At 42.0% G+C, this 26,554-nt stretch overlaps 1 protein-coding gene across 2 annotated transcripts in view; it reads left to right on the top strand.

The window, feature by feature from the left end:
* The window catches only part of DDHD1 (DDHD domain containing 1), a 69,535-nt gene extending 50,024 nt beyond the window's left edge, over nt 1-19,511 (top strand). For both annotated transcript variants that reach the window (XM_064511845.1, XM_064511844.1), the window contains 6 exons: nt 5,580-5,842; nt 7,987-8,062; nt 13,043-13,192; nt 14,563-14,815; nt 16,104-16,286; nt 18,472-19,511. In XM_064511845.1, the coding sequence (XP_064367915.1) occupies nt 5,580-5,842; nt 7,987-8,062; nt 13,043-13,192; nt 14,563-14,815; nt 16,104-16,286; nt 18,472-18,653 (1,107 nt within the window). In that variant the 3' untranslated portion in view covers nt 18,654-19,511. The remainder of the gene's footprint in view (nt 1-5,579; nt 5,843-7,986; nt 8,063-13,042; nt 13,193-14,562; nt 14,816-16,103; nt 16,287-18,471) is intronic.
* Nucleotides 19,512-26,554: the final 7,043 nt, after the last annotated feature.

The following is a 26,554-nucleotide window of genomic DNA, read 5'->3' as shown; positions in this document are numbered from 1 at the left end:
CCAGGTTTCTAGAACAGGGAGATCAGGTTCTTCCTTCCACCTGGACCTCCTTGATGTCTAGGAGGTGTTCGTCTGCCGTGCGCATAGCTGACATCCCTTTGCTTTGCGAGAAATAGGCCCATTTATGTTTGTGTCTCACAGCATCGCAGGCTCGTCTTTCGCATCGGAGGGTGACCGAACAGCTGTTTCGGATGCAGGTGCTGGGGATTTAGCAGTTTGGTTTTTTCCAGCTCAGCACAGAATGGTGTTAATGTTCTGTGCAAAAGGGGCCTCAGCTGAACCAGAGCGCAGCTCTGGATATTTCACTGCTTACATGGTTACTTGCTCCCCTTCATGCTCTGGCAGTTCAGCCTTAACCAGGCACCCAAGGGGTGATTAGGGATGTGATCCTCCTGCCCTTGTTGTCAGCCATGCCACCGCTTCCTCTTCTGCTTCTTGTCTGAGAGCGATTCTCGTCTCATTTGAAGAAAACCCATGTCCTTGCCACCAGGATTCCTGAGCGGTTGGAATGGGCTGTTGTTTTTCGCTTGTGGGAAGCGATGTGCCAGACAAGCATGTAATTGGAAAGCAGAGGGGATTTATGACCTGATCGGAACAAGCCCTGTGACCCGTCCCTGCTACGTGGTTGGCAGTCTGGTATTTATCTTCCCTTGAAATCACACGACTGTCATTCTGGCTGTCCATGTGTGTGTGGAAAGACCATTCCCTACTTGGCCTTTAATGAGGTTTGCAAAGGCCATAGAGCATTTAACCTCAGTCTGTCGGAATATAAGGTGATAACCTTTGAGCAACTTGATCCTCTGAGCTTAAGTTTCCCGCATGGAGGATTTACTGACAAAACTTAACCTGATAAAGGGAGCTTCAGGCCTCTAATAATCGATCTACTTTTCATGAAACAAAAATGAAAAACATTCCCAGAAGATTTTCGCAGAGGATCAGCAGCTACCATATCTGCTCAGTCTTCCTGTGGCATTTTTTTCCCATTCACCCTCCCTGTTTTGCTGAGACTGCTGGAAATCTCTCCCTTGCCCTTTGGAACCAGACTAAAACATGTAGGAAATATCTTCATTCCTTGGATACTGTTCTGTCAAACTACATCAGAGGCTGCATCTCAAGGATATCTGTGCTTCTACCGGCATTCAGCAGGTCTGAAAATTTAATAGTACGTAAGGGCTCCCTACCCAGTCTGAGAACTGTGGGGTGCTTCATGTGCCTGATTATGATTTGCCATAAAAATCTATCTGTGAGACTTGCCTGTATTAAAGGCTTCAGGCATTATAAAGTCCTACTTTATTTGTATTTCATTTTCTCTGGATATTCGTGAGTATTTGCAGTATTGCATCTGCAAGGCTCATAGCATTTTAATTCGCACCAAACTTTTGCAGTGAAACAACTGGTCTGTGAAAGGTGCTCAGGAACGAGGTGCTCCCATGTCTCCTCCCCTGCCTCTTCAGCAAATGTGGAACATGCATATAACTTGTTTTGAAGAACTAGGAAGTGCTTCATTTGTTACAATTTTCCAGTCCCTTCAGTGAGGTAGGATACATTTCACTGGTCCTTCCTGGAAGAGTTAAGCGGAGCCAAGCTGAGCTTAGCAGCCAGCACATTAGCAATAGAGCAAGAAACACGGTTAGTGGGAGCAGCTGCTTGGAAAAAAAATGACTCAGTTGATTCCTGCCATATTTACTCTTTTGTGGAATATTTGAGCTTGTTTAGTCTGTGGGAGAAGCCTTAGGAAATGGTAGTACTGGTTGAGGAAAAAAATTGAGGAAACTAGCCATTCTGTGGGAAAAACCGTAGTAAAAGCCCTCCTGTGGGGGAGTGCCAAAGAACAGCGTGCTGCAATGGCTGGAGAAACGGCTCTTTGTGAATAACCTGTCTCACTTATCCCCACAGTAAGCTGGGAACTAGGGAGTGGGGAGGCAAGAGGGGAGAGAGAAACAGGGGTCTGTTCATGTTGCATTATACTCTTCCCCCCCCCCCCCCCCCCTTCCTAGAGGATTCCTACTTTCCTGTTTTTAGGCAAAACCAGCAGGCACTTTCTAGACATAATAGATTGCCTGGATGCGCAAGCAGTGAGGCTTGAGGTTGGCAGTAACGAAGGGGAAATTAGTGGGTAAAAGGCTTCGTTATTGGGAAGTGATTTGTTCTAGCTGTGGAAACAGGGAAAACTGTCGATGAGCAGGAGACCAGTCTCGGGATGATGCATCCTTTGCCCAGGTCTGTACTTACAGCCTTACAACAAGGTATATCAAGGTATACACCATGGAGCAGCGACTCAGGGGGTTTTTGGAGGTGAGGGAGGTGTTTTTGCTGCTTTGGTGTTTTTCTTAAAGTAAGCAGACTCCCGTAAATCCTTTAGAAAGAGCAAAAGGACAGGCTGTGGGTAGAAAAAAATCAGTTCTTAAAAAGTTGGCTTTAATTACAGTGATGCAGTGTGAGAGAAAATTTCATAGGTAATTACACTTTTCATGTTAAGTTTCAGTGAAAAAAGTCATCAATCTTAACAAATATACAGGAGATTGATATTTACAGAATAGGATATATATCGGGCTGTAATGACAAAACAGATTTTAGAAGACTTTAAAGACTTCACTTATGGGGCTAAAGCCTTTTTCAAACCAAGCTGTTCTTTTACGACAGGTCAGGATATTGTATGTTTATGAAGAGTAAGAAAGTAAATCAGGGTTAAATATTTTTTTTAACTTCCTATACTGCTTAATCAAATCATTCTTTAGCTAGGAAGCTGCTTTTTCTTTTGTTTTTTACCCTTATTAAATACCAAAAGGTTCAAATATATTATCTGAGCGCTGATACAGAACTGTTGGCAAGATGAGAATATCTATAAGCAGCCACTGCAACTGGAGGGGTTTGGGGTTTTTTGCCATAGCAGCAAAGCAGACCATTTATGGTGCCTGAAAATCCGGAGGCCTCACTAAAGCAGGACCTTCTACTGTACAACTAAATTAGGTAACCAGTTATTTGGGATTTAGAAACAATCTCTGTCAGGGGATCTGGTTGAATTAAAAGCTTATGATCTGGTCCACAAACTTCTGAATATGCAGCTGTTTGGAAATTCAAGCAATTTCTTCTTGCTATCCTCACTTTTGCCCAACTCCTCAATAACTATATGTTTTTAAGGAGCAAGACAGTTAAAAACATGGTTGGACTTTCTGGGTGTGATTTATGCCCCAAAACTGAGAGAGAACAAGACCTTTGTAATGAAATGCCATAAATGCCTGAAGATTACTTACCAGCTCTGTGACTATGAGCAGTGGGGGAGGCTGACATCATCTCATTCTTCCTGGAAGATCTCTGTTTTTCCAAGGAAATGGACTGTGAAGGAGTAGGGTACTGGAGAGTAAGGGCTGTTGAGCAAGGCGGTCAGTACACTGGGAGCAATAGCTTTTGTGCAATGAGGAACTGGAACTGGAGCTGATGCTCCATCCAGAGTGTCCACTGTGGGCCCAGGAGTTCCCAGTCCGGAGCTCCCAGCTGTGGTCCCTGACGGCAGGACGATGTGCGTTGGCACCTTTGGGGGTGTCCCACGTCAGCCAGCCAAACTGCAGGAGAGCAGCGCTCCCTTGTCTCACTGAGCTCCTGCCAGGTACCCCGAAACACTTTGATTTCAACAGATCTCTGTTATTTTGTTCTGGTTTTTAATCAAAACCTTTTTAAACAGAAAAAATGCCAGCCAAATCTAGTCCTGATTTCTGTTTCCAGCTCTGACTCTTGCTGAGCCTCTGCCTGTTCATTCATGTGTGAACGTAGTGCCTGGTGTGCATAGAGCCAAATGCAAGAACAGGCAGCATCACAGCCGAAGAGACTTAGAAACGGGAATGATGTTACTTATTTCCCTGAGCTGCTGCAAGTCTTTGTTAATCATTTCACAGTGCTTTGAGGCATACCATTTGCTGTGTGGCTTCTGCCTCAGTAAAATGTGTATCAAACACTGGCAGTCCTACTGCCATTTGTATTTATATTCAGTAATGATTCAGGCACTTGAAAAATCATGTTCAAATTGCATGTTCTGTAGCATTAATTTCCTGTCGCTAACAAGGGAATGATTTGCAATTTTGCATTTGTCCTCCTCTATGCTACCGCCTGGAAGCGTTGCTCAGTTACCATGTCGAGTTTCACAAGCAGAGCTACCTTATTTATATTGTCTCATTCTTTAATTTCATGGCTTTTAATATTTCTCTCTAAATAAGTTTTTTCTATGAATCTTAACATTTTCATGCATATGTACCTTAGTGCAGGATTTGAGGCAAATAAGCCTCTGGGGTTTTCAATTAACATTGGATCAATATATAGTTATCTCAGTAATACTACACGATTAGCTTGCCATGTCTGAAAACTATGTTGCATTCCTGTTCTGTGCCTCCAAAAAACCCCGAAACCAACAAGCAAAAATGTTTGTTCTTTTCCTTAGCACTGTTTATATCAAATGTTCAAATCCTAGCTCTTCCTGTCTCATTTGTACTTTTTCTTCTTGCCTGTCTTCCTTCTGCCTAAGATAAAGCTTTTTATTTTTCAGTGGCATTATTTCAGTCTGATTCTTTTGGAAAAATTACAGTAGGTGCATTATGGTAGGAGATGAAATCAGACAGAACACTTGGTCCCCCTGCAGCCGAGTCGTGAGCAGAATAACGAAGGTTATGATGAGTTCGAGCATGTTTTTCAAAGATCCGAAAGCAATTTGAGGATATTTTCCCAGACCCCATTAGACTGTCATCATAGTATCTGACCATATCAATTTTAATGGATATATCTTCACAGTTCCCTACAGAGAGGTAGGAATGCCATTACCTTGTTTTCATAAATGGAGAAGGGAGAGCACAATTTGTCTAGAGTTACATGCAAAGCTTGTGGCAGTGATGTGAGTTGATTCCAGATCACATATGGCCCAGGCTAATGCCCCTTCTCCTTCCAGCCTTGTTGGGTTGAAAAAAGGAGCTGAACCTCTGACACAGGAGAAACATGCAGTGCTGTAAAAAGGTAGAGAAACTGGTGGAGAAATGAGCAATAAGGGAAATCCAGGTGTGTTAATAGTTGCTGTTGTGCTAATTTTCTCAGTGAAAACGGAGTACCTCGCTATTGCTCACCTCAGAGGATGCTGTTAAGTACTTTAGGTATCTGTTATTTTTATAAGGATTTATTTCAATGTAATGCCTTTAGTGTCTTGGGCTGCATAGTGCAGCTGGTCTAGGGCATGTGGGTATCACACGCCCATGCTTAGTGGTTCCTTCTGGGCCTGAATGGAAGAGATGGACCACTGGAGTCAGGAACTGTCTACTATCCAGTTGCTGCTGTAAAGAAGTCAGTGTCCCTCGAGCCAAAATTCATTTGTTCTATTTTATAGATGGGGATTGAGAGGGCTGTTTTAAAGACAGCAGAAAGTTGAATTGACCCGAAGATTGTGCTCATCTTCTAAGCCTAAGTGAACTGGAAGATCATGCTTGTCCTAGGTGTATGTTTGAGAAGCTGGTCTGTGTAGTAGGCAAAGACATGCGAACATGAACAGAAGTGTAAGACGTTAGTACTAAATCTTCTTTCCTTCCCCTCCCCTCTTAAAACAGCTTGTCAAAGGGCTGCAGCAGGAGCTAAACCGACTATACACGCTCTTCTGCTCTCGGAATCCAGAGTTTGAGGAGAAAGGAGGGAAAGTCTCCATCGTGTCCCACTCGCTGGGCTGTGTGATCACCTACGACATAATGACTGGCTGGAACCCTGTCCGCCTTTACGAACAGCTGCTGCAGAAAGAGGAGGAAGAGCTTGAAGACCGCTGGATGAGCTACGAGGAGCAACGTTTGCTTGAAGAACTTTATATAACCAAACAACGGTAATGTATCCACTTCCTCATTGTTAAGGAAGAAAACACATCCCAAGATGATGTCCTTTGGGCGTTTGCAGAATCCACCATGACTCTTATCTTTTGTGGCTGATGTTTTCCCCGTTGGTGCTGAATGGCAATGGTAAATGCCAAAGGCAGGACTAAGCAGGCAAAGGGAGCTGGTGTTGCTGACAGGAGTCTGAACACACATCTTGCACGCTGTTACCAGAACCAAACAACTAGCTGCTGCTCACTGCTCAGCTACACCGTGAGCCACTTCTAGCCAGGAAGAAGGATAGAAGATCAGGCCATTAGCCCTTAAGATCTTTGAGGAAAACACACACAGCAAAGTAGCTTGCAGGCAGTATTACTGAGTAGTGAAATTGCTGAATTTCTAGACAGGAGTGAAAGGTTTTCTCCTAGGATCAGTCTGCAATTTGAGCTCCACCAGCTGGATACAGATGTTGCAATTGCAGCTTAGTGTTTGGGTTTATGGGGATTATTCTGCTGTGCATCACTTACCCACTTCTGCTTGCTGCCATCTAGAAATGTTAATGCTGTTTTGGGTGTGAAGCAGCACTGTGCACTGTGGCAAATAAGATCACAGTTTCAGTGGCTTGCAGGTGTTGGCAGGGATTCTCAGTGTTGGTAGGGATTCTCAATGTTAGAAGACCTTGCAGATCATGGTGATGACTCCTCAGCGTTAAGGTGACTTCCCTGCTTTAACCTGGCTATTGAGGTGCTATAAGATGTCCATAGATGGAGAATATGAAAATAGTAGATATAACTTGAATCTTTCCAGTGGGAAGTGAGGGTAAATTGTGATCACAGTTCTCCTCTGTTCCTTCTTGAAACCTATCTTAGTACTGGCAGTACTCTGGAAGCTCTAATACAGCATCAGATCTCCTGCAGTGCTTGAAATCAGTCTGCGTATAATTAGTGATTGGTACAGGACATCTCCATCAGCCGCGAGGCTGGATAAAGTGCAACCTTTCTGAGAGAAGATAAATAAGAGACCAAGTGAAGTTGCCCAGTGGTGAGATGACCCTTCAGGTATATGACTAGCAGTGACCAGTGAAAATTTACCATTTTCACACTCCTGCTCCCATTCCTTAGGCATTCACTGAAGTGTTTCAGATTTGATCCAACAGTAACCTAAATATCATTTGACAGGGGCACTTGTATATAAACAGAGTAGTTCTCTTGTTCATGAACCATCTTAGTGTAATTCAGTCTGAAACTATAAAAAATATACTGCTAGCACCCTATAATTTCTGGATTTCTACTGCTTTAATGTTAGCACTCATACTAGATTTCTGAAAATACTTACGCTTGAGTAGTGTGTGACAGCATGTGTAAGTATTCTGTGTTGTAGAATAATATGCATATAGCATGTGAGTTTATGTATTGGACCCTTTGACAATATTTGACGAGAGTTAAGAGTTCTGCACGCTTTCTTTTTTAAGACCGAATCACATTTATTTAAAACATACAGACTTTTTTGAAAGTGCTGCTTTTCAGAATGCTGTGGCTCCAGATTTGTTTTTTGCTAATCAAGATGGCAGAAGTTAAGCTTAACATTTTTATTTGTAAAATGCTCTTTGGGAACTCTAGTTCTGGATGCTCTAGTGCTGGGGTTAGACAGTTGTACCAGTCCATTGCAAGTGCTTTATATTGTAGCCATTTTTTTATTCAAGATAACTAGAAGAACAAGTAAACAACCTTTTGTTAATGACAGTTGAAAGGGATGTGATGCTCCAGATATTCCACCACAGTACGGAGCTCCAAAATGACTGGGCTACAGATTTTCCTGTTGGTCTGGTAACAAAACAGGTGATTTGGTTGCATAAAGCAGCAAAAACGCCAAGGAAGCAGAAGCTAGCCACCTGCTTCTGAGGAAGGAGGATGGGAAGCTGCTTGGAGCGGTGAACAAAGAAACTGCCACCTCTTGTTTGACTCCTTCCATGGTCAGAGAAACAGGGTTTCACATGCACTATTTCTTAATAAATTGAGCTGCCTCAAGAAATACTGATGCCATCGCTCTCTTTTCCTAACAGACACAGCCATCAGACCCTGCAGAACTGCCTGTTTGGATCAGAGAGGTTAATGCTACATTTTCTACTGTATCTCAGAAAGATTTCCTTCTTTTCTAGGTTGAGAGAGATAGAAGAAAGGTTACATGGGTTAAAGGCATCCACCGTATCAAAAACACCTGTCTTAAAATTTAAGGTATGCATGTCTGAGAGGTTTTTACTATATGTTCTACTTGCTTTAAAAATATACCTGCGGTGTGAGGTATTCTAATTACATTTTTTTCTATTTCCCTAGGGATAATGTTGATAGAATAATTTTAATTCATTGATTGTAGTGTGTGTGTAAACATGTTACTGTATTCATATGTTCTTATTACAAATATATGTTTATATGTAAATATATAAACATGTATATAAATTGTTAATATATTACACACACACACAACCATATGATTGTAAAAGTCATTTGATAAATTGCACTAATCATGCATCTTAAACGATTTCACTTCTACTTTGTCTACTAATCCATTTTTCTTGGGAACTGCTTCTAACATGTCACACCTCTGAGCAGCTTCAAATCTGATTGAACTTCCTCCAGCAGTGGGTTTTCCTTCCAAGCTACTCTGGTCTGAGAGTTAGGACAAGTTACTTTTAGACTCATGAAATAGATTGATTGCTAATTGGCTGTATAAATTGCTAGAATTACATACCATTGGGAAATGGAATTTTCTAGCTCCTTGGTGGGATGTGCAGCACTTTCTAGTTGCTCTAGTATATCCTGAAATATTAAACTATAAAAACGTGACATGATAGATGAGAAGAAAATAGATTATTGTTTCTTAACTTGCTATTTTTATATCCTTCTGAATTCAGAAGGACTCCTAGAAGCCAAGGTCAATCATGAGCCATGAAAAAGAGAAAACTAACCATAATTCAATTTGTCATAGCCTTCTCCTTTTCATCACTGCTTAACAGCATATATCGTGCTATTATCTCTACCATCAAGGAAACTGGAGTCAGACTGATGCTTCTCCAGCTCTGTGCAAAGATTATTCTTCACCTAGTTGTGTCCAAACTGCTTTTTTTTTTTTTTTTTTTTTTGGGGGGGGGTGGGTGGAATTCTAGAGTGAGCAGGAAGGGAAGGGAAAAGAGATGGGGAAGAGAAGAGGGCTGTATCAACCCAAATTACTGCTAGGTAATTTTCCATTGCTGTATATCTCTTTTTCTTCCCCTTTCTGAAAGACAGACATTTCATTTCTGTGAAGTTTTATACTAGGGACTCTCATTGCGTGAGTACCATGCCTGTGACAGAGCTCAAGGGGAAGAGAGGCTTTCCATGAATGTGGCAGCAAGGTGCTTCTCCCAAGGGAAGATTTCAACAGGATGGTACTGGGAGAGGATTTCTCATCAGCAAGTCAGACCAGCTTACTGAGGGTGACTAGCTTGTTGAGAGAGAAGTGACTGCTTTGTAGGTACCAGCTACTAGCATCTTGGCTCTTCAGGGTGGACCAGGGCTCCAGTTTGATCACAAACTGCTATTCGCTGCAAGTGTTTGATCCACAAATTACTTTGGTCTATGATATGCAGGAGGCTGGAGTATTTGGTCACTGATCTTTCTAGGCTGTGCTATGCAACCAGATGGACAGGTACAGAAAAGGGCTGGTCGCTGTCAGTGTGTTGCCTCTTTTATGGACTGAACATATCCAGCTTCCTAGGATGAAGGAAACTAGCATACATTAAACAAGATTGAACTTGCTTGATGTTGAGCAAGAACAGAGGTAGCTTTTGGCAAGACAAGCGCAAGAATAAGTGCAGCAGCTAACATGGCTGGTGATTAATAGCAGGAGAAGCGATCTGCAGAACTGACTCAACCTTTTGGGAGAAAAAAAACGAAGATTTGGAATGTCTTGTGCTCTAATGCATTAGACAGACCACCTCCCCTACTCCTCCTCGGGTGGCACAATTGAAGGAGCTGCTAAATCATTAGGAACTGTGTGGGTTAAAAGCAAAACCAACAAACACCCCACTGTAAATATAAAGCTCAGAAGTGCAGCCTTCTCCCTACCAGCTATATAAGAGGAATAGGAATTAAAGACTAAAGGGGGTGAAGAGCATGAAAACATGGGGAAGGGTGTGATACCAACCGCTTTGTGGCTGTGGTTCCTGAAAGTAGCAATGTGTGGTAGGATGATTTTCATTCATGGTAGGGAAGGGCAGGGCAGGGCATACCTCAGTTGCTAAGTGGTACTGAGGTGGAAATTAATTTAAATCTGGACTTTATGTGCTGTGTTAAAGTACTTCAGGATTCCTTAGCACTTTTTTTGTAACCAGAGGAGAATTAACTCGTCTAGAAGAAGCTCCAGCTTATAATTGACCTTGTGTTTTCTGTGTAGCAGCATCTGACAGGGCTGTCAATGTTGATAACAAATGTCAAGATTTATAAGATACTAGTGGTTTACCACATGTACAGGGATTATGAGAGCTTAGTGAGATGCTGATGTGCAGTCTTATCTGAAAGGAGGAAACCTTTAAACTGCACACAGCAAAGTGCCACAGTAGTTCAACACGCAACTGCCTAGTTAAATTCCCCATGTAATGGTGACGCAAGTCTCCTCCATTCCCTCTGCTAGGGTTGCAGAACGCTCCTGGGTGCAGGATCAGGTGGAGGCTACCACGGAGAAGGCTGCATTTCCTCATTCTGGGAGGATGTTTGGGATCCTCCAGGCTGAAAGGCAGCATAGATACATAAACTGTAGCCACCCTCTGTGTCTTCCATTTTAACATTAACCGCTAAACATGTCCATTTATTCCCCGCCCTATGCACGAAAGAGGTGCATTGTCCCACTTGTATTTTCTCATTCAGCTACTTTTTTTGGTTCTACAAGAACCAAAAATTCTTGAGTTGAATTAATGGCTATTTGGTTCAAGCTTCTGCTTAAAATACAAATGAATTCATTATGTCTTTTGTTTATGGAACATAACCAGGAAAAAGGTGCTATACTGAGAGGTCATGTTCTGAAAAATTGCTTCTCTGTTGTTAAACTTTTACAGAAATATACGTGAGGTTCTCCACTCCTCCTTCAAGGAGAAACAACAAAATTAAGTGTATTTCAAAAATATTTTATTATTCCCAGTAGGTTTCATCGCACGGCAGTCTTCTATTCAGCCACTTTGCAATAATGCTAGGAGTCTAATGGCTGCAGTTTAAAGGATTATTTTTGGACAACTTAATTTCAATTCTTAATATACACGGCTTTGGTATCCATCTATTGCCACCCCTTATGGTACCCTGCTACTGGTATACTTTGTCTTTGTAAGCATATCCAGAGCTGGAAGATGATGTTGAAAGGCTAGTGCATGTACGAAAATACGTAACAAAGAAGCCTGCACTCCAAGAAGAAAGTATCTGTCTGTGAACGTTGTTCATCTTGTGTTTATCAGTCGACATAACGGAACAAAAGCCATGGCACCTTGTAACCACTGGATCTATTTACCTTTTGAGATTTCTGCCTAGTCTGCACTCGCCTAAAGTGAATTTATGAAAATATCTTTTAAGTGTCTGTTAGCAAGTGTAAGCTGGCAGTCACATTACCTACTGCCTTCTTTCTGAAGGAGAAAGGCCATAACTGTGTACTCCAAACGTTGGATACAGGCATATCAGCTGGACAGGGTTAAAGGTTACTTATTCAGTGTAAAGGATTACACTGTGAATATCTGTTTCTATTGTATCTGAAGATGAGAAAGCTTTTTGTTCAAATTGCAAAAATGTAAGGGTCTGTGTAAAGCTTAATTACAAGAAAGAAGAGCTGCTTTGAACTAGACTGGAGTAACGATACAGATGAGAAAGAGCAGCGCTTTGTAGCACACAATGTTGAATGGCTTTGCTGAAGACCTAGATCTTTTTTTCATTGAAATGGGACTCGAACATTCTTTTGGAAGAAAGAAGCGGGGTACCAGTGCCAAGTAAGAGGAGGAAGAATGTTTTGTGCAGTGCTGGAATCTGATAGATGAAATGGACCATTATTTCCACCCCCTTGCTCCATGTGCTGACATATAGCAAAGGCACTTGGGAATCCAAGCATTCTTCATGTGCACTTAGCAAGAATGCAGCAGTTTCTCTTGTCAATTAAGTATTAGTGCACTAATAGTTGCTCAGCTGTAGTGCCCTGCAAACTGGGCTCTACTACTGGGAAAGTTATAGCGAAGTTCTGATAACGGTAAAATTAATTTTTCATATAAGAAAGTATTCTAAAGGTTAAAAAGTAACTTTGACTTATGAAAATATTTTTGACTACAGAGTTTTACATTTGATGTTTCTAGGAGACGATGTCTGAGGATTGGTAATGGGATACGAAGCCATTCACCTCTAGGTCACTGTTGAATCCCGGCCCAGGTTGGTAGTGACCAAAAGTCGTTACCACTGATGCATGTTCAGTGACCTTTGTCAGATGGGTTAGTGATTGCAGTCGAGGTTTACTCAAATTGCCTCTCGGTGTTAGAGGCAGTCCTTTCAGAGCGAAGTCACGGTAGCTTTGGACAACGTGAGAGTAGTCTGCAGAATCGCTGAGTGTGTTGTACCTGTTCATGGGTAGCGATTGCTAATGTTCGTGGTGGCACTTTTGACAAGCACCATTCTAGTCACTTAACACTAGATGTTTTCAAGAGGTTGTACATAACACCAGCCTGTATGTGTGTGTGACTACTATAAATACTCTGTAGGTTGTCTTTAATACTCAGTGTAGCTTGCATTTCTACTTCCTGGATGGTGTGTGCAGCAGAATGAGCTATGGAGTACTTGGCTAGGGCAAGATTAATGTTTCATGAGAAAACAGACTTACAATCTTGTCAAACTCATCACGTTTCCTTAGTATCCTCCAAATTCTTCTCACTCCAACCCTTCCAGTGTTGGTAGACCTCTTTCAGTACAAATATCCAACTTGTTTTTCAGTTTTCCAACTATGTAGCTCCACAATGTGTAACTCTCTTCTCACAGCAAAGAGAAGTGGGAAACTTTAACCTGTTATGTTATAGTATGTATGTTACAGCGGTCTTCCCTGTTTTGACTCACTAATACTATACATGTCCCTCAGTTGAAACACAGAGAAAGAAATCAAGTCCAGCTGTGTTAGAAAGCATGATTTCCTTCCTTATTAACATGGATGAAATCTTTCCTTAGGTTGAGAATTTCTTCTGTATGGGATCTCCATTAGCAGTGTTTTTGGCATTGCGTGGCATCCGTCCGGGAAACAGCGGTAGTCAAGATCATATTCTGCCCAAAACGATTTGTAACCGCTTACTAAATATTTTTCATCCAACAGATCCAGTGGTGAGTTCTAATTGCAGTTGCAAGCTTTTACCTTGAGTATTTTTAAACATCAGCTGTGTGATAGTATGTGTGGTCATCAAAGCATGCGGATCAACACATGTATGTTCCAGCACATGACTATTGGTTAATGATTATTGTAGAATATTGTGGGTTTTATAATTGTAGAACAACAGTTCCTACAGATCAGTGCCTTAAATATCCTACACTTTGTTTCTCTTTTCATGTTAATATGCATAACATTCAAGATTACTCTGCATTTTTTTTGCAAAGACAGATGAAATAACCCTTCTCAGTCAATAATTCTTCTCAGTCAAGTTCCAACTTCTGTTTAACTTACTGACTTCTGTAAAACATCTTCTGTCCAAAGATGCTGTTAATAAACTTCATAACCAGTTTACAAGGTGCTGTAGAAAAACAAAGACACTGTTGTTTTCCCCAGGAGTTCTGAGTAGCAGATTGCTAGAGCATGAGATGGTGCTTGGGAGGGAAGTATTGGTTATAGCTTTGCCCTGTCCTTGCACTCTTCCATAGGTAGCCATTATTGGCTGTTATCAGAGACAGGATGTTGGGCCTTGGCAACTTCTTTGGTGGAATCTTGATTTGGGAGTTTCATGTTTATTTATGGAATAGTAACTTGGAGAGTATCTATTTTTAAACTCTACTTGAGTCTGATTATCTTTAGACTTCTATCAAAACATGCTGGTTCTGCTCATCTCAAGATTTTGTTCAGCTCTAGCTACTTCCAAGATAGAACATGTGGCAAACTTTCCTTGGAAGTCCAGGCTGATTGATCAGATTACAATCAGCTGGCCCATTCTGCAAGTAGCAACTTTACTTTTTCCTAGATAAAAATGTGCAGAATGTTTTCCGATATCTCAGTAAACAAAGAAAAATAATCGATAGAAAGTATGTGTTGTTTTTTTAAATAAACACACAGATGCCCTACCAATTCATGGTTTGCATAATGCTTAATGAAGCTTCATCAAGCAAAATGTTTGCATAGCCAGTTCCTCACTGTCTGTTGTGATGTGCAGTATGTGTTTTGCTGTATATAAGGTTTGGTCTTTCAATGCATTGTAACAAACATCTGTTAACAGTAGTTTCTGGAATGCTAACAGCACTATGTAGTAAAAGCGTTGCAGAGAAATGCGCAAATACATGCACGCAAACAACCGGGAAGGTAATACATCTTCTAGTCTATGAAAATAAATGTGAATCAGAACATAATGACACTATTCTGTCACTTTCTACACTTCATTCTTGTTACAGATATTTTGGATCTGAGGTTGAAGAGCACTTATATTGGGAAGGGATGTGACTTTCAGTCATTATTGATACTCAAGATTTTACTTTCTGAATTACTCTTGCAGGCCTATAGATTAGAACCTTTAATTCTGAAACACTACAGCAACATTTCGCCTGTCCAGATCCACTGGTACAACACTGCAAATCCTCTACCTTATGAGCATATGAAGCCAAGTTTTCTCAACCCAACAAAAGAACCTACCTCAGTTACCGATAGCGAAAGTGTTTCAGCTATACCAAGCCCAACTACTTCACCAGTCTTGGTTCGACGCCATTATGGAGAGTCCATAACAAACATAGGCAAAGCAAGTATATTAGGTAATTGTTCTTTGTCCTTTTTTATGTAGAAGCTTCTTGGAGACCATCACTGTTCTCTTGTGTGGTGTTTAAGGTGTAACAGTAAACAAGCTATTCCTGGCTCTTTTTGGTGGTTTTACGGTGTGGGTGTATTCCGTGTTTTAGACCAAATTAACATTTACTCTGAAGAAGAGACAGTTTACATACCCTGGAGTCAAGGCTTGCGGAGAGAGGATGTAAGTCAGGGAGTTTATGCCATTGCTGCCTTATTGTTGTCTTCCTTATTGAAATAACATCCTGATGATTTAATAGTTTCCACTTTACCTCAAGAGAAATTTTTTTAAAGCTTGTTCTGTGACAACCTTTTCTGGTATTGACAAATAGGAGAAAAATCAGGTTATAAAGTAAGTATTACAGTTCCCTTTAACTCATAATTTTGCACGAGGGAATTCAGGCTGTTTTAATATGGAGTCTGTTCCTTTTGGTATTCTGATTCAAAATAAACTTTAGTTTTAGGGACCTTAAATTCACTTTCACTGGAGCTCGTAGTTGAGCATGTACTTGCAGCTTTTGTTCAATTAAGGCCTTTCTTTAGCTCTCTACATGGGATTTGGAAGAAGGCTAATGTGACCTGGTGCCAGGAATCTTCCCAATCAAACAATTAGTGTGTATAACCAGTTTAGTCCTTAAGTAAAAATATGCAGTATTTCAAAGCAGGGTTCTATCACACTGCACTGCTTTTCTCTGTGTTACTATAGTAACTTTAATGTGTTGTCCATGAGGTGGCAGCAAAGTCAGGAGAAAACATCACAGATCTCTTACACCCCTATTCCTAAGCGATCATATTAGTCCTTTCCAAGAGTGATATAGCAATTCCAAATCTCTGTAAGGGTTATGCCAACATAAGGACCCTTAATGAAAGGAGAGTCTTAAGTGTCCTAACAGGATTCTTATATTCAGAAGGTACTAATGTTGTAAAACATTTTTACCTTCTTCTTTCATAAATAGTCTAAGACTAATTACCATGTATCCTTTAAAGCACCAGATTTCTTGGTGCAAAAGTATCCTCATTTATTTTTGTTTCCCTAACTACAGTTTCCAAATTACAACCTTTGCTTGTACATTAGATTGGTTTCACGATTAAAAAGTACACACTGAAGCTAGATAGGCTGTTCCCACCCTAGAAAAGCATGAATAGTGTTTTCCTTTGTCTGTCGCTCAGCTCTAATTGATGGGTGTTACAGTGACTTTAATTTGTGGTTTGAATTCAGCTGCCCTTATGCTTGTTTTTCCTCTTCACTGAATGCAGGAGCTGCGAGTATTGGGAAGGGCCTCGGAGGGATGCTTTTTTCGAGATTTGGTCGATCTAGTACAACCACCTCACAGACACCTGAGCCGGGAAAGGAGGGAGCAGAGGGAGACGAGAAGAAAGCCACAACAGTTGGAACACCGCCTTTCCCGCACAGCAGCTCAGGCTTTCTCGATACTCCATGTTAGTGGCCAGTCCTGCACCTTACCAACCCTCTCTGCCTTTTAGCTTCTCTGTGGAAAACAGATCTTGAGTGGGCTGCACATGTATGCTGGGGGAGGGTGGGAATAACATACCAACAAACATACGCCCCTATTTAATTTTATTGGGTTGCTCTAGAATGATAAAAATTGAATCTATTCCTGCTCTTTGAATCTCTTAGGTCTTTCCAAGGACTGACCCTCTTTGTTCTCCTTTTTTTTCCATTTTTCTCCTGAAAGAGGTGTATCTGTATATATGTGTGTCTGTGTATATGCATACATATACATATATGCATGTATATATATATTTATGCATGTATATACTTATGTGTGTGTATATATAATATGCCTGTATTTTGCAGAGTTTTAGCTAATTAGATCTGTATTTCAGTAGCTCCTAAACTCTCACTAGGGAAAGCAACATAACTGCCACAGAGAATCCCACTTACCATTTGTAATAAAATGGATTAATTTAAATTTTCCTGTACATTTGCAGTTTTGAAGCAATCTATATTTAAAGGTGTGCATGACTGGAAACAGAGGCTGTTCTTGCGCTAATCTGGGCTGCCCAGAATGCAGAGTGCAGTTTTAGCAGTTGTTTTTCGGAAAAACATAGGTACTTCCTTTACAGAAATTCATACTTGACTCAGTTTCTGAACTTCTCATTGGCACTGTTGCAAGGTGGGGTTTTTGCAATCTAAGCAGTCACAAGTAGTGGCACTGCCGTATCTTGTGATAGCATTCACATGATACGTTGCAGTCCCTTGATCACTGCTAATTTCAATAGATATCCTGAGTCATTACTGAGGACGCAGACTTTATTTTAAACTTAAGGGAAACACAGTGGCATGACAGCGAATACAGCAGAGCTCTTGATGAGGTCCTTCCAGTGGACGTATGGCACTTCAAGGCCTTCTACACAGCTCCCGCATCTCTCCCTGTTTAAAACTCCATCTCTGTGCCATAGAAGGAGAGTGTGGAGCTGAGGCCAGCGAGGCTGCAAACAGAATGATGCAATCCATGGCCCAAGTATTTGCTTCTGAGAGGGCTGCCACATGGCTTGTGGTGGGATTTGGCTCCTGGCCCAAGCTTCTGTAACGGAATCTCACCAGAGAGAGACGGAGTTGATGGGAGCGTTGTTTTTGCAGAGCGACTGGTTTTGGATGCATGCACCTTAGTAGAAATGACTGTGGTTATCTCCAGTATGCAGAGGCTCTGACTCTCCCTCTCCTTGCCGCATTTGGAAAGCGATGAAATGCTGCTGTGAAAATATGGAGGGCCGTCATTCCCGGAGTGCTGCTGTGCCATGACGGTGGAGGCAGCGCTTGTGTGATGCTCCGTTTACGTACTCTTTGAGCCAAGAATTAAAATTCCTTGAAATTGGCTTTGATAAATGGCTGCATTTTTTACTCAGTATGGGGCTCTGGCTTTTGCAGCTAAGCAGGCTTTTAGTTTTGTCCTTTTTATTCTATTGCTTTGTAGAGATTTTCTAACCACTGAAGTGCCTTAACAATAGGTTAGCTATTGGCCCAGTTAAACATGCAGTGAAAATTGCTTTGAATGTGGTATTAATCAAAACAGCCATTGAAATGAAGGGATAACTGTTGAAATATGTTTGGAATAATGTGGAAATTAAAAGAGCTTGTGCTTTGTAGGGACTGCTGATTTTCAGAAAGGGCTTATAATTTTGTGCATAGTTTAATCTCCTTGCATAGCCACTGAAGATATGAGAGATCTATCTATTTCAGAAAGTTCAGAGCATCCATCTTCTGAAAGTCAGAGTTCCTTTATGGTTTCTTTATGCCTCAACATCTGCTGGATACTTTCATATAGTTACCATGAGGAGCATAAATGTATTTATATAGCTACTGTAAGGAAAACAGTTGCTTAAAAAAAAAATCAGTTTTTTCCAAGCTTTAGGGTTTTGCCTTCTGAACCAAGAAACACTCTCAGGCTACATTTGTGGTAAATATGTGGGCATGAAATGTATGTGCATATTTTTAAAAAAGGTAGATGAGTGTGGTGTTAAATGTGAACACGGAGATGTTATGTCCATTTTATATACAACAAGTAGAATCAGAAGCCAAAGTTGACAAAAACATGCAAGTGTTTTTCCTTCTTTTAACATACAATTCCAGTAACACTTTTATTTCTTGTTCAATTTCTAGTGGAACTGGAGCACAGGATCGATTTCGAGCTCAGGGAAGGTCTTGTGGAGAGCAGATACTGGTCTGCAGTCACGTCACACACTGCCTATTGGTCATCTCTGGATATTGCTCTCTTCCTTCTAACCTTCATGTGCAAACACGACCAAGAAGATCCTGACAAATCCAATTTAGACACTATTTGAATTTTTGACTGGGGAGGGGGAGGGATGGGGGAGGAAATTTTAAAACAAATGGCACAAAACTGATGTTTTACTGTTAAACTGCAGTATATAAGGCATGGAGGTTTCAGGTTTAAGTGCATGTTTGGATTTTTTCCTGTTTCTAAAAAGCAAAAATGATTTCTATTTAAAAGCACTTTATAGTTTTAAACATTTTGCAGTGCTTAATTAGGCCTAAATTTATTCCAAATTCTCGTTAAGTTTGACTGTATAAAAAGCCAATACAATGTGTAGCATCACGTAAGCACGGTTGTGCAGTGTGCTGGGTGACATACTCGTTAATGACCATAACTGCTGTTTAGTTCATTGAAGTATAAAGATTAGTTAATTAAATAACTAAATTAATTTCCATTAACAAAATACATGTTAGATACAAAACCTAAAACTGCCATGTTCTGATGTTTTATGTATCAGTAAATAACAAGCGGTGGTGTCATTTTTCTAGGACTTTATTCAGATCCACATCCTATTATCCACAGTTCCATTGAAAGGCCATTCTGACTGCTGACTTCTGAGGGCCTGTTATACATGACACGTTTAGAAACTAATGCTGAAAAAGCATGAAGCAAATATTTGAAATACTGTAATTATAATTTATTATTATCTCTAACTAATTGTTTCATTTTATTCCAGTGTATAAAACATTACTTTTTTACTGGTTTCTTTTGACATAATTTAAGAACCACATTTATTTTCTACAGTGTTAAGACTTTTTCTCAGAAATACATATCTTTGTACTACTATTCAAATGAAATATATGGACACTGTGGCACACTTTAAGTATTTTTTCATTAAAAATAAATATTTGTGGTTTCACACAAACGACATTGGTCACGTTCTTCTCAAAGGTAAGTAGCTGCTTTGCTAGGCCTTTCCACGCCACAGGTGTTTCTGAAGCATGTGAAGGTTTTGGCCTCACGGTTGACTTGGTTTGCAGAGGATCCAACTATCTTTTGCTTACCATTATTAAGTACGTGCGTGCACGCGTGCGTATGTGTATAAACATATATGTATATGTTTATATATGTGCAAAGAATGTAACAAGAGGAAAGATGGCAGCAGAAAATAAACTTAGTGAGGCCTGAGGATACCAGAACTTAGGTTAGATTTGTACCTGAATCTAATTCAGGAGGAGTTAGTAGAGAAATATTGCAATGAAAGGAAATAATCTCCAAATGAAACACTAAAAGGTCATTGTTGAGATTTTAAAACACCACCTAAGGCTCTGGAGTGGAAGTGTCGGATGCATGGCCTCCGAGTTGCCCCTGGTTGCGGTGAAGTCCTTTCTCAGATCCTTGGGGGGAGAGGGTAGCTGTGCTCCCCAATAAGAGTGCATGGGTGGCTGTTCGTCTCCGCAGCCCGTGGTGGAATGGGTAAGGAATTGGGGCTTAGGCCTGTATGCTGGGGTTATGGGTTTAGGAATAACTATAAAGAGGAAAAAGTAATGCAAAGAAAAAAAAAAAGCAGAGGGGAATGGAGAGGGAAGATAAGGGCAGAAAAGCATATCTAAATGCAGTGAAACAACACTGAGCAAAGATCTTCAGGTGCTGTAAAAAAACCACGTTTCAGCATGGATCTCTGTGGAAAAATTCCTTCTGGCCTCAGTGAATGGTAACTCCTGCCTGGCGTGTTTATGCTGGTTGATGATCAATCATTGAAAGTTAAAATGGACCCTGTGAGGCAAGGAAGTTTGACACCCCTGCTCCAGAAAACAGGCTTTTGTTTACATTGCTGGTTTTCCGGATACGCTGTCTAAGCAACTCTTCCTAATTAGGAGAACTTCAGCGTAAAAGGTGACCCTCCTCTTATATTTACAACGTGCAAAACATTTCCAAACGTGCGTGGTTTGTGTTTCAGTGCTTTGAGAAGGTCAGCTTGTCGCTGCCACGCTATCCCCTTATACTAGTGGATCTACACTAGATCTCTCTTTAAACGTTATAAACAAACGGGGTTTGATTCCTGCAATTCTTGTGGTCTGTGTAGACTCTGCTGTTGTCCAGAGCATGTTTCAGATTTATGGAGTAGTTGCTTCCCTCCCGTCGGAGCGTGCTGGCACTTGCTAACTGCTCTCCATATAAGGGATGAGATTCTACTTTTATGCACCTCCTGGCAACTCGGGGAGAAATAAATCATGAAGCTGGCGGGAGAAGGGAGAATAAGGACCAATACCTGTGCATCGTAGTGCGCAGATTATGATTCTAACTTCATGAAGCACCTAATAATCTCCAAGCTTAATTACAAAGAGCAAACACCACTAATGAATAAATGGAAATTCATTCTAAAGTGTATGCAAAGATGTTAAGCATGCTGTGGGCAGACTTTCATCATCTTAATCCTCAAAGCATCTCTTACCCTCTTGCAAAGATGAAAGTCATGCTATTTCATAACAATTTTGAAGGTGTTAGAAAAAGGTTTGCCTCATTTCTATTCTGCAAGGTAATGCAATTCGAGTAGAGCCACGTCTCCGCGTGCTAGAGTCTAAGTTTCACACTTAAGGCTTCCTGGTCAGATGGTCCATGGCATAGTGTAGAGCTGGAATGTCCTGGCTTCCAGTTACTGACTTGTTTTCTTTCGCAAGGAAGAAGTTTAATTTTACAAGCTGTGTTGACTGGCAGTTTTTCTTGAGAAACCAAGATAAGGGAAATGTACTGGGCTGTTGTCGGTCATCTTACTGATACAGAGCTGTTTTCTGAAATTTGTCCTTGAGTGCTTTGTCCAAACTTGACACTCGCAGTTTTTTGCTACTAGGCCATTTTTGCAGATAATCAGCTTTAAAAATCTTTGACTGAATTCCATCCCTTTGCTCCTAATTATCCTGTCATGGTTGTGCTGCAGTCTCTTCCCCTGTGTATTTTCTCTCTCTGCTTTTATTTCCTGTGTTTCTAAGATTAGAGTCCTTTTGTTTTATTTTACCATGACAATATAGCTGGCCATCTCAAATTATTTTATCCCCTTTCCTAATTAATACTAGGCTAAACTAAGCCATGTTTCACATTCTCATGTTTGTATTATGTCTGGGTGCCAGCTCTTCCTCCGTCCTGATTTTCTGTTGTCCTTCTGCTCGTTTCCCATGCCGCTTGTCAGTCGAACCGACTGTGCCCGTAGCTAAATCAGTGGGAATTGATTTTTATTTTCCAAGTTGAGTTCATGAATCACTATGTCAACTGTTTGCAGTTAGATAATTAATGTGTATTTATGTGCCCTCTGCCCAGCAAGTTTATTTGAAATTCATCCTGTTTCCCATTTTTCTGTTAGTAGCCTGGAGATTAGATTTCTGCTTCCCCACAACATTTTTCTGTGTAAGCAGGACTGAAATTGGTTGACCTGTGGTGTTTTACAGGGTCATCTCCCAATCTTCTCCATACATCTTCAGTGACTGCCAGTGGTTCAGCAGGCTTTTGCACACTGAGACCCAGTGATACGCTGCCACTCATACTCTGTTGTTTCCAGCTTTCTAAGCATCATCTTACTGTTTTCATCCACAGTTGTACTGACCACTTTGCACTGCTTTCCAGAGCCCATACTTACTGCCTTTGCTGATCTTGTGAAGAGCTTTAAAATCTTCAGAATGTCACCTCTGTGACAATCTCATTTTCTGCTTTACTGGATGGACTTCACTCTCATTTTTATCATAGTCTGTTTGGTCTGCGTTTCGTAACCATCTCCCCCAAGAACAGCCTTTCTCTTGGTTTAGTTTTTTCCCGTCTCTTCCACAGGTGTTTTCTAGCAGTTTGTCTCTTGCCCATTGCGCTCAAGCCTTTCCTGAAGCCTTCAGTTTTCATTTTTGCTTTCATTTCTGTCCCCTGGAGTTGAAGCTTCGTTCAAGACTGTGTGTTTGAGGATGACCCATGCATCCTCAGTGCCTAAAGTGCTGTGGAAGCATTAAATTCCCCAACTTCAGCTTTGAAATCTAATCGGCACGTATTACTGTTGGGAACCACGAGACCTACTCCTGAAAGCTCAGTTTCAGCAGAGCCCAGATGGATGTGTTCAGCTTTCAGGACGGGTTTGCATGTTCTCTGTCACTGCGTTTACACGTTGTCTGGTCACTGCCCTCAGTTAGCTTAACTCTGGGACTGATGGAGCAGTTTTCTCTCCTTTTAAATGAATATTGGCATGCTAGTGAGCAGTCAATCTGCGCTGGCCTCTCCCAAAACTGGTTCCTTACTCTGAGGATTTCTCATGCATCCCTTTTGACCCACATTTTGCTATAGATGCCACCAAGTTTTGTGTTTCCCTGTGTGCCGCTGCAGAACCATTTAAAAATGCATGCCTAGCTTCTGATGCTGACTGTGTCGACATGGTCTCGCCTTCCTTGGAAAAAGAGGAGAAGTCCTAGTACGTGGAGAGAAATATCTGGCTCTCAAGCTTTCAGATTGTCCTGGAGGTCAGTGCTCTCTGGTCCCATTAAGAAGCAAATTCCAACATCAGCCTTTTTCCCTCAAAACACCCTCCCTCCACATCTGCAGTTGCAGCAGCTCTTGACCAGCGGATCTTAGCCAACTCTCTCCCTTGGAGTGTGAAAAGTCAATGAGGCCCCTGCAAGCATGAGATGTCCCTGGAGCAGTCTGTTGTGGTTTCAAAATCCCCAGTGATTTATCCAGTGAGAAGGTTTCCGTTTGACAGTTCTGTGGACATCGCCACAGATTAATTTCCCTGTTTGTTTCTTAAACAAAATACCGCTTCTCACAGCTACTCTGCCTGTTCCCTGGTGCTTCACTGAATGCAAACATGGGACGTGGGAGAGGCGAAGTGCAAACTGCCCTGACTACAGGTTCAAGCTGCAGGGACCCCACCTCTGATTTGTTCTTGCTGGTTTTATGGCTCTTTCAATGTCTCTTTGAAAGTCAGTATCTCATTGCAGTCGTCCCATACTTTGTACTTAAAGAGTAGCTGCTTAAAGGGTCTTAGCATTTCACTGTGCCCCTTGATGAACAAGATTCTTGACTTCCATTTTAAAATGGGACTTTCAAGCATGTTTGTGCCAAAGCATCTCAGTTTAGGGTTTGGGGTTTTTTTTTTTTTTTTTTTTTACTACTTTCTGCAGTTTATAAGAAGTCTTCTTTAGCTTTGTTTTTAAATTCACAATAGCTGTTTCAAGTAGAAATTACTTAATCTTACCCCAGAGAGCATTCTGGTGCCTTATGAATCCAGGTATTTTCTCTCTAATGCGGTGTCACTGGTAATGTGGCAGAGCACCTCGAGCTGCTGGTGTGGTCCTGATTGTGCTACTTCCATGGATGTTTTAGCTGGTCCTGTGCAGTCTTGTAGCTAGATCTCTAATATCCTGATCCAAAAGCTGCCGAAAGGAAGGTCATCTCTTTGCGGTGAATTTTGGACCATGTTCCGCTTGCCTTTAATGTCTGTTACCGCTCCTACCTTTTCTTAGGTGAAAATGCAACACAAAATACTAGGTGGTGGAATAAAAGACTTTGTTATTTAGGTTGCCAAAGGGCAAGCACTGAACCCTTGAACCTGTAAAGCAGACCAGCCCCAAATGTGCATCGTTAAGACCCCTTTTGGCCTCTGCACTGCCACATGCTCGGGTTATGCCCTCCAGCCTCTTGGAAAAAGTAAGGATGCAGCAGGCAGGGAATGAGGAAGTTTTTGATTAACCCTCAACAGTGAGAAACAGGATAGTGGCTGGCTGAGTAGGGGAAAGCCGGTGTAAACGGACGTGGTCTCAGGGCGGTGATGCTCTGGGAGCTGCCTGGGAGAAGCTTGTGACGCTGAGCCCAGCCCGAGGAGCGAAGAGGGGTTTGGATCTCCGCTGCCCTGCAGTTCGGAGCCGTGTTGCCGTAAGCCCTGCGGTTTGTGGCTGGAAGTCAGGCTGGACAGGAAACAGGTTTCCCAGCAGTTTCCCACGTTACATTTTTCCCATTGTGAATCAGCATGAAAATGCAAAATTGCAAAAAATCTCTGCAAGATGAAAAGAACTGTCTGAAGCTCATGAAAATGTTTTACCTCTCCAGCTTTTCATCCCGCTTCTGATCTATTGTACTAAAGGGCCAAATAAGAAGTGTGGATGTTTTCAGTCTGAAAATGCCAATGTCCTGTTTTGGGAACTTCTCAGGATGTTTATTACTGCAGGATTTGTCAGAAATAATTTTCACAATTATAAGGACTTTTGAGAAACTGATATGGGAGTTTAAAAGTAATATCTTAAAATATTTTCTGCTTCGCTGCTGATAGATATTGCTGATAGATATGCTGTAAGATACTTTTAGTAAGGAAATGATTAGACCTATTTGCAAAGAAGGACAGAACACAAATTCCGCTTATCTCCCAGCTGGTGTCTTAAAGGAGTATATTCTGCAGATACCACCATTACGTTTCATTAGTATCTCAGCAGCTAGATTCTCAGCTACTGGAATATGCAGGGTCCTTCAGTTAATCTCTTGCTCTGTATAACCTAAGATGCTGTCAGAAGAATAGCTCTAATGTGGTGCTGCTGTTCAGCATCGTGTGCTTTACGGGAAGGGCTTACGCTGAAGCAACCATTGCATATTCTTTGCTTACAGAGAGCAATGCCAGGTTGGGACAGTTCTGCCTCTTGGCATCCATGTCATGGTTTCTCCTTCGTGCTCACCGGACTGCCCCTTGCTTGCAGTCCTGAGCGTATTTATTTGTTTAATTTTCAGATAAACTATGAAAAATCAGCAGGGGGAGGAAGTGGAGGGTTGCGTTGCGGTGGCTGCACAAAAGGGAAGAGGGTAGAAAGGTTTCTTCCAAAGATGCGTGCTCTGCTGTCACGAAACAAACCTGCCATCCCGTTCGTGTTGTGGAGACCACATCTGCGTCTGCGGGGGGAGGAAGGGGGAGGAAAACCAGCAGGAGAAACGCTGATTAAATCGAGGCAAAGCTTGGCAGCTTTGCGGAACAGTTTGATGCGTATCAGCCGGCACGTGTTAAACACATGTTCCAGCCTGGTGCTTTTATCGGGCTATCTGGGTGCAAGGCAGATGGCAGCGAGAAGGAACAGAGCTACGGCCCTTGTCTACAAGAAGGGCTCAGCCCTATAACTACCATCCCCGTGTGCCCTCTTCATCCTTGGTGGGGGGCAATGAGGGATTCCTCCCTACTGATCATGAGCGTACCTGAACCGTCACCTGAAACGCTGCTGTTATTTAGCCTTTTCTTCAGCCTTTTCTCCGAGACACGAGATGCTCCATGGGGCCCTGGGGCACAGTCCTGCGAGGCAGCTTAGATGGGACCTCCCAGAACTGGAGCAGGGAGCCCACCGGGTACAGGTGTGTCTCAGGGGAGCTGGACGGGAACTTAACACCTTTTTGGGGTCTCTCCTCGCCTAGTGCACAGTCTGCAGCCCATTTCCCCCCTCTTCGGCAAGCAGCCTCCAAGGCGCAGTGGGGCTCGGGTAGGAGAGCACCAGCCTTCCCGCTGCCCCCCCCCGCCATGCAACCCTGGTGCTGCAGATGCCGAGCGTCGGGAGGGACCGCGCCGTCTCGCCTGACCTCCCGCGGGCCACCGCTTGCAGCCGGCATCGCCGCCCTGCTTTCGAGGGATCGCTCGCTTTCTTTCCCCAGCCACGGGGCTGACCAAGTGTTACATTTTTGACATCTGCAACCACAAAGTCTTGGGAAAAAATGCTGAGGGCTCATCACGTCGGACTGTTTCTCTCTGCAGCGAATTTTGGTTCTGAACAGCGTTAGCAAATGACAGCGTAGGAAAACTTCCGCAGCTCGGTGGGGTCCTTCCTGTGCTCTGCAGCGCTTCCTCTCGTTTCATCCAGCGTTTTAGGGCGGTCTGGCTACCCAAAGAAAATCAGAACAAGAGGTTTTTTGTAATAAATGTTTTGCCAGTTTCTAGTTATATTTCATAATGATGACAGCATTCTTAGCCTTCTT

The sequence above is a fragment of the Dromaius novaehollandiae genome, chromosome 5 (assembly GCF_036370855.1).
Source record: "Dromaius novaehollandiae isolate bDroNov1 chromosome 5, bDroNov1.hap1, whole genome shotgun sequence".
Classification (NCBI taxonomy): Eukaryota; Metazoa; Chordata; class Aves; order Casuariiformes; family Dromaiidae; genus Dromaius; species Dromaius novaehollandiae.
Note: the sequence above shows the minus strand (reverse complement) of the source record. Positions and strands in the feature narration are given on the sequence as shown.